We start from the raw sequence: 13,846 nt of genomic DNA on the forward strand, positions 1-13,846 counted from the left end.
GATGACAAAAGTCTAGTGCTACCAAAGAATTTCCCCAAATTTGCTTAAGGATCTACTGTACCTGCAGGTTGGTCTCCTTGTTGAGGGAATGTTGTTGGCTATGTGCATAGTAAAGAGATGATAGCAGAAATGTGTAATGGTAATTTTATTAGAAAATGATGTTAAAAATGAGTGTGACACTCCAAGCTAATATTCTCATATTTTAAAATAGAGGGTACAGTACTTTTTATAATAGTTCCCATTAAAGTTTCTTATTATTAAAAATCATTTCACTTCTTAGATATAAAGGTCCAAGAATTTGCAGATGAGGAGGAGCTAATAGAGGCTGTAAGTAATATGTCAATGGTTGCAGTCACCTTTGTGGATGAATTCAGTTACCATATCCGATACCAACTGCCCAAAAGGAAACATCCAAATGATTACTTTGCTTATATGGGTAAGAGTATTTTTCTTCCTTTTTGTATCATTAGTCTTTCACTACCTTCATGTTGTATGGGAGATAAGGCAGAAGGAAAGGTAAAATCACCAAATGTTAGGCACCTCCCCATCAATTATAATGACTTACCTGAGACCCCGGGCTGGGGCGCTGACCAGGGTACTTCTGGGCGGAAGCCACAGAGTGATTGTTTTCCTACTTCTTCCTTGTTTGAGCCGGGTATTCATTGGGCAGTAGAGGGAAAAGCCGTCATGCTCTCTCTACTGCACATGTGTCTGTTTGGGCAATTGAAGAACAAAGAAGCGGAAGAATAAGTCAAACGCTCTGTTGTGCTCGCCCAAAATGTATACCCATACCCATATATTTTTTTCACAAAAGTCAGACTGGTTGATTGTGGGATTATGAACCATGGAGGCACATAAAGAGTGTTTAGGCTGGGATTAGGCTGCCAGTGTTGGACTGGTCCACTAGGATGCCAGGAAACTCCCCTTGGACCCAGGTTTCTGTGTGCCCTCCTGTTCACTCAACCACTTTGCCCTGTATGACTATACCTTTGTCATTCATCTTTTCTGTATGATAACAAATGGAGAGCAGGCTAGATAATACTAAGTAAAGAGAAGAGACTAGGAGAATTAGTAAGGAGAAGTAAGGAGAAGGACTTAGTAAGGAGAAGAGGAGTAATATGCAGAGAGTGGCCCTAGGTATGTAACAAATGCGAATGTGAGAGAGCCCCATACTTAGACTCGGCATATTTCCATGTCCCTAGGTAATTGTGGAGATGACCTGTCATACTGCAATCCTACATATTACTGGTCAGAGGGCTTCCTTTCGCTGCAAGCAAGTATTGACTCTGCTATTATTGATGTAAGTAGATTGCTTAGATTTGTTTTTGAATTTTCTTTTTTTAAAGAACTTTGGGAGGCAGCAATTCAAAAATGTCTAGCCTAGGTTCCTAATACCTACAGTATAGGAGGATCATTTCACCTTGCGCATTAGTAGCATTAAAATCTGGGAGATTTCATTTATGTAGCCTAGGTTTGGAATGATTTGGATAATATTATGCACATTTGTCATTTAAGAAAAAATTAATCGTGTAAAGCATCTTAAATATGGGCTGCTGAATGTACCAAGTACATTTAGTTTGCAAAAATACTGTCTCTGATGTGGCTCAATTACATGTTTCTTGCTATTAAATAGTAGTTGAACTATTTAACCAAATTATTAAGATTTCTAAATGCTACAACAGAGTTTATTAGGATCATTATTATAGCAGTGGAACTGTCGGCAATTTCATATTGTAGCCTAAAGATAGGTGGGAGTATATTTAAAAACAAATTTAGATTTTGACTTGGCTGATACATTAGATAGCTTCATGAAGGGGTTGGATGGCTTTTTAGCAAGTGAGGGAATACAGGGGTATGGGAGATAGCTCTCAGTACAAGTCAGGGAATACAGGGGAACGGGAGATAGCTCTCAGTACAAGTGAGGGAATACAGGGGTATGGGGGATAGCTCTCAGTACAAGTGAGGGAATACAGGGTTATGGGAGATAGCTCTTAGTACAAGTGAGGGAATACAGGGTTATGGGAGATAGCTCTCAGTACAAGTGAGGGAATACAGGGTTATGGGAGATAGCTCTCAGTACAAGTGAGGGAATACAGGGGTAGGAGAGATAGCTCTCAGTACAAGTGAGGGAATACAGGGGTAGGGGAGATAGCTCTCAGTACAAGTGAGGGAATACAGGGGTAGGGGAGATAGCTCTCAGTACAAGTGAGGGAATACAGGGTTATGGGAGATAGCTCTCACTACAAGTGAGGGACTACAGGGTTATGGGAGATAGCTCTCAGTACAAGTGAGGGAATACAGGGGTAGGGGAGATAGCTCTCAGTACAAGTGAGGGAATACAGGGTTATGGGAGATAGCTCTCAGTACAAGTGAGGGAATACAGGGGTAGGGGAGATAGCTCTCAGTACAAGTGAGGGAATACAGGGGTATGGGAGATAGCTCTTAGTACAAGTGAGGGAATACAGGGTTATGGGAGATAGCTCTTAGTACAAGTGAGGGAATACAGGGGTAGGGGAGATAGCTCTTAGTACAAGTGAGGGAATACAGGGGTAGGAGAGATAGCTCTCAGTACAAGTGAGGGACTACAGGGTTATGGGAGATAGCTCTCACTACAAGTGAGGGAATACAGGGTTATGGGAGATAGCTCTCAGTACAAGTGAGGGAATACAGGGGTAGGAGAGATAGCTCTCAGTACAAGTGAGGGAATACAGGGGTAGGGGAGATAGCTCTCAGTACAAGTGAGGGAATACAGGGGTAGGGGAGATAGCTCTCAGTACAAGTGAGGGAATACAGGGGTAGGGGAGATAGCTCTCAGTACAAGTGAGGGACTACAGGGTTATGGGAGATAGCTCTCACTACAAGTGAGGGACTACAGGGTTATGGGAGATAGCTCTCAGTACAAGTGAGGGAATACAGGGTTATGGGAGATAGCTCTCAGTACAAGTGAGGGGATACAGGGGTAGGGGAGATAGCTCTCAGTACAAGTGAGGGAATACAGGGGTATGGGGGATAGCTCTCAGTACAAGTGAGGGAATACAGGGGTATGGGGGATAGCTCTCAGTACAAGTGAGGGACTACAGGGTTATGGGAGATAGCTCTCAGTACAAGTGAGGGAATACAGGGTTATGGGAGATAGCTCTCAGTACAAGTGAGGGGATACAGGGGTAGGGGAGATAGCTCTCAGTACAAGTGAGGGAATACAGGGTTATGGTAGATAGCTCTCAGTACAAGTGAGGGAATACAGGGGTAGGGGGGATAGCTCACAGTACAAGTGAGGGAATACAGGGGTAGGGGAGATAGCTCTCAGTACAAGTGAGGGAATACAGGGGTAGGGGAGATAGCTCTCAGTACAAGTGAGGGAATACAGGGGTATGGGAGATAGCTCTCAGTACAAGTGAGGGAATACAGGGGTAGGGGAGATAGCTCTCAGTACAAGTGAGGGAATACAGGGTTAGGGGAGATAGCTCTCAGTACAAGTGAGGGAATACAGGGGTAGGGGAGATAGCTCTCAGTACAAGTGAGGGAATACAGGGGTAGGGGAGATAGCTCTCAGTACAAGTGAGGGAATACAGGGGTATGGGGGATAGCTCTCAGTACAAGTGAGGGAATACAGGGGTATGGGAGATAGCTCTCAGTACAAGTGAGGGAATACAGGGGTATGGGAGATAGCTCTCAGTACAAGTGAGGGAATACAGGAGTATGGGAGATAGCTCTCAGTACAAGTGAGGGAATATAGGGGTATGGGGGATAGCTCTCAGTACAAGTGAGGGAATACAGGGGTATGGGAGATAGCTCTCAGTACAAGTGAGGGAATACAGGAGTATGGGAGATAGCTCTCAGTACAAGTGAGGGAATATAGGGTATGGGGGATAGCTCTCAGTACAAGTGAGGGAATACAGGGGTATGGGGGATAGCTCTCAGTACAAGTGAGGGAATACAGGGGTATGGGAGATAGCTCTCAGTACAAGTGAGGGAATACAGGGGTATGGGGGATAGCTCTCAGTACAAGTGAGGGAATACAGGGGTAGGGGAGATGGCTCTCAGTACAAGTGAGGGAATACAGGGGTATGGGAGATAGCTCTCAGTACAAGTGAGGGAATACAGGGGTATGGGGGATAGCTCTCAGTACAAGTGAGGGAATACAGGGGTATGGGGGATAGCTCTCAGTACAAGTGAGGGAATACAGGGGTATGGGGGATAGCTCTCAGTACAAGTGAGGGAATACAGGGGTAGGGGAGATAGCTCTCAGTACAAGTGAGGGAATACAGGGGTATGGGGGATAGCTCTCAGTACAAGTGAGGGAATACAGGGGTAGGGGAGATGGCTCTCAGTACAAGTGAGGGAATACAGGGTTATGGGAGATAGCTCTCAGTACAAGTGAGGGAATACAGGGGTAGGGGAGATAGCTCTCAGTACAAGTGAGGGAATACAGGGTTATGGGAGATAGCTCTCAGTACAAGTGAGGGAATACAGGGTATGGGAGATAGCTCTCAGTACAAGTGAGGGAATACAGGGTTATGGGGAGATAGCTCTCAGTACAAGTGAGGGAATACAGGGGTAGGGGAGATAGCTCTCAGTACAAGTGAGGGAATACAGGGGTAGGGGGATAGCTCTCAGTACAAGTGAGGGAATACAGGGGTAGGGGAGATAGCTCTCAGTACAAGTGAGGGAATACAGGGGTATGGAGATAGCTCTCAGTACAAGTGAGGGAATACAGGGGTATGGGAGATAGCTCTCAGTACAAGTGAGGGAATACAGGGTAGGGGAGATAGCTCTCAGTACAAGTGAGGAATACAGGGGTAGGGAGATAGCTCTCAGTACAAGTGAGGGAATACAGGGTTATGGGAGATAGCTCTCAGTACAAGTGAGGGAATACAGGGGTAGGGGAGATAGCTCTCAGTACAAGTGAGGGAATACAGGGGTAGGGGGGATAGCTCTCAGTACAAGTGAGGGAATACAGGGGTATGGGAGATAGCTCTCAGTACAAGTGAGGGAATACAGGGGTATGGGAGATAGCTCTCAGTACAAGTGAGGGAATACAGGGGTAGGGGGATAGCTCTCAGTACAAGTGAGGGAATACAGGGGTAGGGGAGATAGCTCTTAGTACAAGTGAGGGAATACAGGGGTAGGGGAGATAGCTCTCAGTACAAGTGAGGGAATACACTTGAACTTGATGGACGTATGTCTTTTTTCGACCTAATTTACTATGTTCCTTTGTTTTTAAGAGGGAACTTACCATGACTACAGATCTTTTGCCCCTTTTCTCCTTGTGCCAGCTAGATGTAATATAGCCATCTACAAAGGTTAAAGAGATATAAATAGTAGGGATTGACAGCACGTGGTCTTTTAATTGTGCTGACATAAATTCTTTATACTCACATGCACATACAATGTACTTCAACTAAATGTAATTTTATTCCAGCTTACCAGCAATCATTCTGTATGGAACAATATGGCATCCATTGTGGCAATTAAGATGAAATCTGCTGAACGATCATATAAAGTACTGGCACATGTTGCATCATTTATATTTGTTATGCCCATGTGCTATGTCTCTCTGATGTACCTATTATCCCAGTATGTGACAAGAGAGAGGTATGAAATGAAGGAGACACTAAGGCTGATGAGGCTGCAAGACTTAGCATTTTGGTAAGTTAAATTATATGTAATCCTATGTATAGGTATAGGATCTATTATCCAGAATGCTTTGGACCTGGGGTTTTCCATATAAGGCATCTTTCTGTAATTTGGATCACCATACCTTAAGCCTGCTAAAAATAATTTAAACATTAAATAAACCCAGAAGGATAGTTTTGCCACCAGTATGGATCTATGCAGCTTAGTTAGGATCAAAAGATTTACCAGATTGTGTAAAGAAGATGGAAATGTGAACTCTGGATCTGCAGTTCTAGGGCTGATCTTTCTAATAGCCAGGTGACCAGTTTCTCTAGTAGAGGTGGGGTGGAGAGCAGAGCTTGGCCTAAACAGATTGTAGTTATAGGGGATTCAGTTATTAGGAAAGTGCCAGACAAATTACTGGCAAGGGCTGGGCATGACTCAACTGTTACATAGTTACATAGTTACATAGTTACATAGGGTTGAAAAAAGACCAGTGTCCATCAAGTTCAACCCATCCAAGTAAACCCAGCACACTTAACCCACACCTACCAATCTATACACTCTCATACATACACTATATATACAACCACTAGTACTAACTGTAGATATTAGTATCACAATAGCCTTGGATATTCTGATTGATCAAGAACTCATCCTGCCCCTCTTAAAGGCATTAACAGAATCTGCCATTACCACATCACTAGGAAGGGCATTTCCCAACCTCACTGCCCTCACCGTGAAAAACCACCTACGCTGCTTCAAATGGAAGCTCCATTCCTCTAATCTAAAGGGGGGGCCTCTGGTGCGCTGATTGTTTTTATGGGAAAAAAGAACATCCCCCAACTGCCTATAATTCCCTCTAATGTACTTGTACAGAGTAATCATGTCCCCTCGCAAGCGCCTCTTTTCCAGAGAAAACAACCCCAACCTCGACAGTCTAACCTCATAGCTTAAATCTTCCATCCCCTTAACCAGTTTAGTTGCACGTCTCTACACTCTCTCCAGCTCATTAATATCCTTCTTAAGGACTGGAGCCCAAAACTGCACTGCATACTCAAGGTGAGGCCTTACCAGGGACCTATAAAGCGGCAAAAATATGTTCTCATCCCTTGAGTCAATGCCCTTTTTTATACAAGACAGCACTTTATTTGCTTTAGTAGCCACAGAATGACACTGCCTGGCATTAGACAACTTGTTATCAACAAAAACCCCTAGATCCTTCTCCATTAAGGAAACCCCCAACACACTACCATTCAGTAGATAGTTTGCGTTTATATTATTTCTACCAAAGTGCATAACTTTGCACTTATCAACATTGAACCTCATTTTCCAGTTTGCTGCCCAGTTATCTAATTTTGTCAAATCGCTCTGCAAAGCAGCAGCATCCTGCATGGAACTTATAGTTTTGCACAATTTAGTGTCATCAGCAAAAATAGAAACAGTACTCTCTATGCCCACCTCCAGGTCATTAATAAACAAGTTAAAAAGCAAAGGCCCAAGGACTGACCCCTGCGGTACTCCACTAACCACACTGGTCCAATTAGAAAATGTTCCATTTACAACCACTCTTTGTACTCTATCCTTCAGCCAGTTCTCTATCCAATTACAAATATTATGTTCTAGGCCAATATTCCTTAATTTGATCATTAACCTTCTGTGAGGTACTGTATCAAACGCTTTAGCAAAGTCCAAGTAGATGACATCAACTGCCATTCCAGCATCAAGGTTCCTGCTCACCTCCTCATAAAAGGCGACTAAATTAGTCTGGCAAGATCTGTTACGCATGAAACCATGCTGGCACAAACTAATAGTATTGTGAACTGCAATGTATTCAAGTACCCTATCCCTTATTACCCCTTCCAAAAGTTTTCCTACTACTGATGTCAGACTAACAGGCCTATAGTTTTCAGGCTGAGAACGGGATCCCTTTTTAAATAACGGCACCACATTAGCAATCCGCCAGTCTCTTGGCACCATGCCAGACCTCAATGAATCCTGAAAAATTAAGTGAAGAGGTTTGGCAATCACAGTGCTCAGCATATTTAATACCCTGGGATGAATCCCATCCGGCCCTGGACCTTTGTTTACCTTTACATGTTCAAGTCTCTTTTGAATTTCCTCCCGAGTGACCCATGCGCCAGTAGCTAAATTACTAGAACTGGGCATATTACAAGGGAAGCCTTCATTATCTGGCTCCTCAGATGTATATATCTGGCTCCTCAGATGTGTTGGTACATATTGGATCTAATGGCAAAATTAAAAGTAGAAAAGGGATCTAGGTATTAAGGAAAGGTCCTCCAATGTCATATTTCAAGTCAAGTTTTGCCTGTGTCATTGGCATCATTAGGAAAACAGCCAGGGCTTAGGGAGCTAAACTCATGGCAAAAGTCCTGGTGTAGAAAGGAAGGATTCGGGTTCCTAGAGCACTGACTGTTTTTTTCTTTTTTTCTTTTAAGAAAAAACATTGTTTCAAGGAACTCGAGTTAGCTAGGACAGGTAGGCCAGGCTACAATAGAGAATAACTGTATTGTATTGAGGAGTAACATGAATCCAAAATTATTTTCGAAATATGTAATAGTAAAAAGATGAAGCAAGAGGGAGTGGGGCCCTTATTACCAGAGAGAGGTCAGTTGGTAGGTGAGAGCAGAGAAGAAGCTGAGAGATGATCTAATGAAGGCTTCACTATTAACATACCCAGTTCCAATAAATTATGTGTAGATGCATAGGAAATTCAAAGGAGACGTAAACACGTAAAGGTAAAAAAGGTCCAGGACTGGATGGTTTCCATCCCAGGGTACTACAGTAAGTAAGCTTAGGATCATAGGGATCATTTACAGAGAGTGATTATTTGCAGATAAAACAAAACTATGCAAGCCAATTTATTTTATCAAGGATATGGCAGCCCTTCAACAGGATCGGGACAAACTGTCGATCTGGACAAACTGTCAATCTAGTCTGCTAAGTGGCAGATGAAATGCAATGTTTGTTGGATTATCTTATGGATAATAAATTACTTTTGTGAAAGAATTCGCCAATAGCGAAATGCAGAAATTTGCTGAGAATTCCATGCCTGGAGAAAATTCGCTCATCACTTTTAAATTATTTAAAAAAAAAGGCATTTACGGCAAGAGCTTCTAAAGTGCCGAATTCTCTCCCTCAAGTGGTTCTACTGACAGGCACATTCAATAGCGGGTTGGATGCCTTTTAGCAAGTTATAACATACGGGGTTACTGAAATTAGCTCTTAGGGCAAAGTCAATCAAGGGACTGGTCTGACTGCCATCTTGGATTCCAGGATTTTTAACCCCTTTGGACCAAAATACAAAAGGCTTCAGACAATGTGTTTTGACTTCTTTGGATCAGCTAGCAGTTAGACAGGGGTCATTTAGACCAATAGTTTGAACTCAATGGGCATATGTCTTTCATATTTATCTATGTTACTATTTTAATTTTACCTAGAAACCAGCATATTAGCCATCAGGCAGCCCAGCTAGTACAGTGGCTAGAATGATACGCCAGCAAACAGTCAGGAGGCCAAAAAGGTAGAAACATTTGGTGTATATTATATTCACAAGCCTTTAACAAGTTACAAATTAGTACTTTTTATTACTGATTCCTGCCATTTTTACTTTTAATTTGAAGAAAATTAAATATACAGGTATCGGACCCCTTATCCGGAAACCCATTATCCAGAAAGCTCCAAATTACGGAAAGCCTGTCTCCCATAGACTCCATTTTAATCAAATAATTCAGAATTTTAAAACTGATTTCCTTTTTTGATGTAGAAATAAAACAGAACCTTGTAATTGATTCCAACTAAGATATAATTAATCCTTATTGGATGCAAAACAGTCCTATTGGGTTTAATTAATGTTTTATTGATTTTTTATTAGACTTAAGGTATTGAGATCCAAATTACGGAAAGACCCCTTATCCGGAATACCCTTGGTCCCGAGCATTCTGGATAATGGGTCCTATACCTGTACAAGAATAATCTTTTCAAATAATGATTAATTTTTACTCTTTTTCAGGTTATCCTGGGGATTGCTTTATTCCTGTTATGTATTTATAGTGGCCAACCTGATGACTCTGGTGACAAAGCCTTTTGTATTTATAACAAGTTCCTATGGCATCATCATGTTTATGTTCTTCCTTTATGGGGTCGCTCTGGTAAGTTTGTTTTACTAGTAATTCTGCAAAGTACAGTGTGACGTTAAAGGAGTAATAACTCTTTGAATTGCCAGTGTAGAAAAAAATACTTTGTTGACTGAGGAACTGCAACTTGCAGCCCTACAGTCACTAACTAAAGTACTATATTATTTTACTCCTAGTTGTAAGCTTTATCAGAAAGGTCTATGTAAATACAGCCATAAGCACTCACAGAAACGCTGCACTGAGTCCTCTATCAAAAGAAACACAGGATTTCTTGTCCTCTTTTTTGTAAACATGTTCTTCTGTATCTGACTTCCTCTCAGAAAAATCCTTTATTCCCTGTGCCAGAGTCTGCACAGTTTGCTCCTCTCTCCCCTCTCCTGCTCCCCCTCCTATAAGAATTCATAAAGCTCACCCCCCCCCCTCCCGGTGGAATGTGTGATCTATTTGCATTGTTATTGTAAATAACATTTTTCCTCTACTATTTAGCTACTGTACATTGAAAGTTACCTTGAATTCAGTCTGTTGTATTTTTCTGTAACTATTAATCTTGTTAATATAATTATTATTCTTATACCTTTATACAACGATACATATGCTATAAAAAGTACTGCCAAATCATATATAAATAAATGATTTTAGATTTAGTATTAGTATTACTCAAACCTTAAATGCTTTAAAGGGGACCTAGCACCATAAGAAATAATTTCAAATCCTTTTCTATCATGTTAGTTGAGCAAAATGAACTTTACTTGCACTATATAAATTATTTTATATTTTTTTCCCCTTCAGTCTTGCAATTTACAGTCACAGCCAGCAGGCAGGCGCCATTTTGTGTACAATGTATTTAGGCAAGCTTTGTATCACCCCAAAATTTGCCATCTAGGTGATATCTAGGAAGTGCTGAATGGAAAGTGGAAGTAAATGTAATTAAAAATCTGAGCTGTCAATCATATATTGCCTGCCCCGTCTCTATGCCACAGGAAATATATGATTGACAGCTCAGATTTTCAAACACATTTATAACAGGTATGGATGATTTAATTCTTGTTTTCCAGATGTCATTCACCTTCATGCTGAGCGCCCTATTTAGGAATCCCAGAGCAACCGCCATTGCTGGGTTTTTCATCACACTCTTACTCTCTGCATTGGGTCTCATACTCCTATCCAAGCATGTTCCTAAATCAGTTGAAGTCCTATTGAGCATCTTCCCACAGTTTGCCTTCGCAGTTGGAATAACGCAGGTAATTCCTGGTTACTTTTCCTCTACTCAGATGTAGAAAAGAGGGAGAACTTTTTAGATTTCCAAGAGATACCGATGCAAAGTGATTAAGAAAGGCATGCAAGGTATACAAAAATGAATGAACATCTTTGGTTACACATGCCCCTATTGCTCGTGTAGGCCTAAAGAGCAAGAGAGTAGTGATGGGTGAAATGTTTCGCCAGGCATGGATTCGCGGCGAATTTCCACGTTTCACCATTGGCGGATTGTTTCGCGAAATGGATGAAAAAATTTGCCACGTGTCCAAAAATTGTCCAAGAATAGCCACGGCAACAAATTTTTTTGATGCGCGACATTTTCACCGTTTCGCGAATCTTTTGAAAGATTTGCAAATTTTTCAGCAAAGTGAAACGGGACAGATTCACTCATCACTACAAGAGAGTGAACAGCAGTCAGATCAAACCTTAGTTGCACCATTCCAATAATCAGTGAGGAGAGATCAAATTACACTTACTGATTAATCTAACCCAGTGATCCCCAACCAGTGGCTCAGGGCAACATGTTGCTCCCCAACCCCTTGGACGTTGCTCTCAGTGGCCCCAAACCAGGGAGTTATTTTTGAATTCCTGACTTGGGGGCAGGTTTTGGTTGAATAAAAACAAGATTTACTACCAAATAAAGCCCCCTGTAAGCTGATAGTGTGCATAGAGGCTGCCTAATAGCCAATCACAGCCCTTATTTGGCTCCTCCATTAACTTTTATGGTGCTTGTGTTGCTCTTTTTACATTTGACTGTGGCTCACGAGTAAGAAAGGTTGGGGACCCCTGGTCTAACCTTACCAACCAAGGGAAAAGATGTAGTTTAAACATATAAAAATATAATACATGGGGCTTTTTAGCAATATTGTCTGGCTAGCCTTCCCTATTCAGACAAATACAGTGAAACCTTAATTTTTCATCCTTTGGTTTTAAGTTTTCCCTCATTATACACTGTCATCTCAGTGTGAATCATGCATTAGTATTATTTCTGCGCGAGAATGAACGCAATTCAGTAATTAACACATTTGGTTGCGCTTATTTAATGCATGCGATAGAGGCTGTATAGAGGCTGCCTAATAGCCAATCACAGCCCTTATTTGTCTCCTCCATGAACTTTTATGGTGCTTGTGTTGCTCTTTTTACATTTGACTGTGGCTCACGAGTAAGAAAGTTGGGGACCCCTGGTCTAACCTTACCAACCAAGGGAAAAGATTATAAAAAGATAATACATGGGGCTTTTTAGCAATATTGTCTGGGTAGCCTACCCTATTCAGACAAATACAGTGAAACCTTAATTTTTCATCCTTTGGTTTTAAGTTTTCCCTCATTATACACTGCCATCTCACCAATATATAATGCATAAGGCATTTCTCTGATCTTACGGTTTTCTAGATTTTACACCATATTTTTCTGGTCTCCAGATAAATGTAAAATGGGAGTTCTACTGTAAAATATCTAAAAAAAAAAGGCACCACATGCAATAAATTAGTAAACATTTATAAACATGCTTATATCCACTCAATGCATTAGTAAAATTGTCTTAATAAATCAGTATTGTGGTGACTTCTGACAAGCAGTGTGGATATTATATATCTAATACGTACGGGTATTTGGGTATTTCAAATCACGATTGGAAAAAAGTAACCACGATAATTTCTGATGTTCGAAAATGTCACAAAAATTATTTTCTCAGTCATATGAAAATATTGTGACTGCATTCGGAAAGTCACAAAATTTTTGGATCGAACGTTTGTAAACATCACGTAAATCTATCTGGCTTTGAAACCTTCAACGTATGATTTTGGAAGCCTTCCATAGGACTCAATGGCACTCTACAGATCCAACCCGGCCCAAGGAAAGCCTCCCATAGGGCTCAATGGCACTCTGCAGCTCCAACCTGGCCCAAGGAAAGTCTCCCATAGGGCTCAATGGCACTCTGCAGCTCCAACCCGGCCCAAGGAAAGTCTCCCATAGGTCTCAATGGCACTCTGCAGCTCCAACCTGGCCCAAGGAAAGTCTCCCATAGGGCTCAATGGCACTCTGCAGTTCCAACCTGGCCCAAGGAAAGTCTCCCATAGGGCTCAATGGCACTCTGCAGCTCCAACCCGGCCCAAGGAAAGTCTCCCATAGGGCTCAATGGCACTCTGCAGCTCCAACCCGGCCCAAGGAAAGTCTCCCATAGGGCTCAATGGCACTCTGCAGCTCCAACCCGGCCCAAGGAGAGTCTCCCATAGGGCTCAATGGCACTCTGCAGCTCCAACCTGGCCCAAGGAAAGTCTCCCATAGGGCACAATGGCACTCTACAGATCCAACCTGGCCCAAGGAAAGTCTCCCATAGGGCTCAATGGCACTCTACAGATCAAACCTGGCCAAAAGATAGTCACGATACCAAAGCTTGAATGAATTCCGAAATGGTCGTAGTCTTTGCAAAAAAACGTACTTTTTTTTAAAATGCCCATTTCCCTGCAAACTGGCAGCTGCATCACTCTAGGGCCAACACAGACTTGAATAAATCCCACTGCAAAGTCCATATTGTGTTGCCAAAAGCTCATTAACTGTACTTAATTACCGCCTGCCCCAAGTAGGTGTTAATTTTCGCACAGACTAATGCGATATTTAGCGCGTTTGTGAATCATGCATTAGTATTATTTCTGCGCGAGAATGAACGCAATTCAGTAATTAACACATTTGGTTGCGCTTATTTAATGCATGCGATAATACTTTAGCGAATTGCACTTTTTTTCGCGTCAATTTTAATGAAAAAAAACATGCGATAACGCTTATCGCACTTTAGTGAATCAACCCACTTGTGTGCT

At 41.9% G+C, this 13,846-nt stretch overlaps 1 protein-coding gene across 1 annotated transcript in view; it reads left to right on the top strand.

Moving 5' to 3' along the window:
* The window catches only part of abca10 (ATP binding cassette subfamily A member 10), a 63,587-nt gene that overhangs the window by 8,534 nt on the left and 41,207 nt on the right, over positions 1-13,846 (top strand). The window contains exons 4-8 of the mRNA XM_031894651.1: positions 281-436; positions 1,203-1,300; positions 5,423-5,649; positions 9,650-9,788; positions 10,829-11,014. Of these exons, the coding sequence (XP_031750511.1) occupies positions 281-436; positions 1,203-1,300; positions 5,423-5,649; positions 9,650-9,788; positions 10,829-11,014 (806 nt within the window). The remainder of the gene's footprint in view (positions 1-280; positions 437-1,202; positions 1,301-5,422; positions 5,650-9,649; positions 9,789-10,828; positions 11,015-13,846) is intronic.

The sequence above is a fragment of the Xenopus tropicalis genome, chromosome 10 (genome assembly GCF_000004195.4).
Source record: "Xenopus tropicalis strain Nigerian chromosome 10, UCB_Xtro_10.0, whole genome shotgun sequence".
NCBI lineage: Eukaryota > Metazoa > Chordata > Amphibia > Anura > Pipidae > Xenopus > Xenopus tropicalis.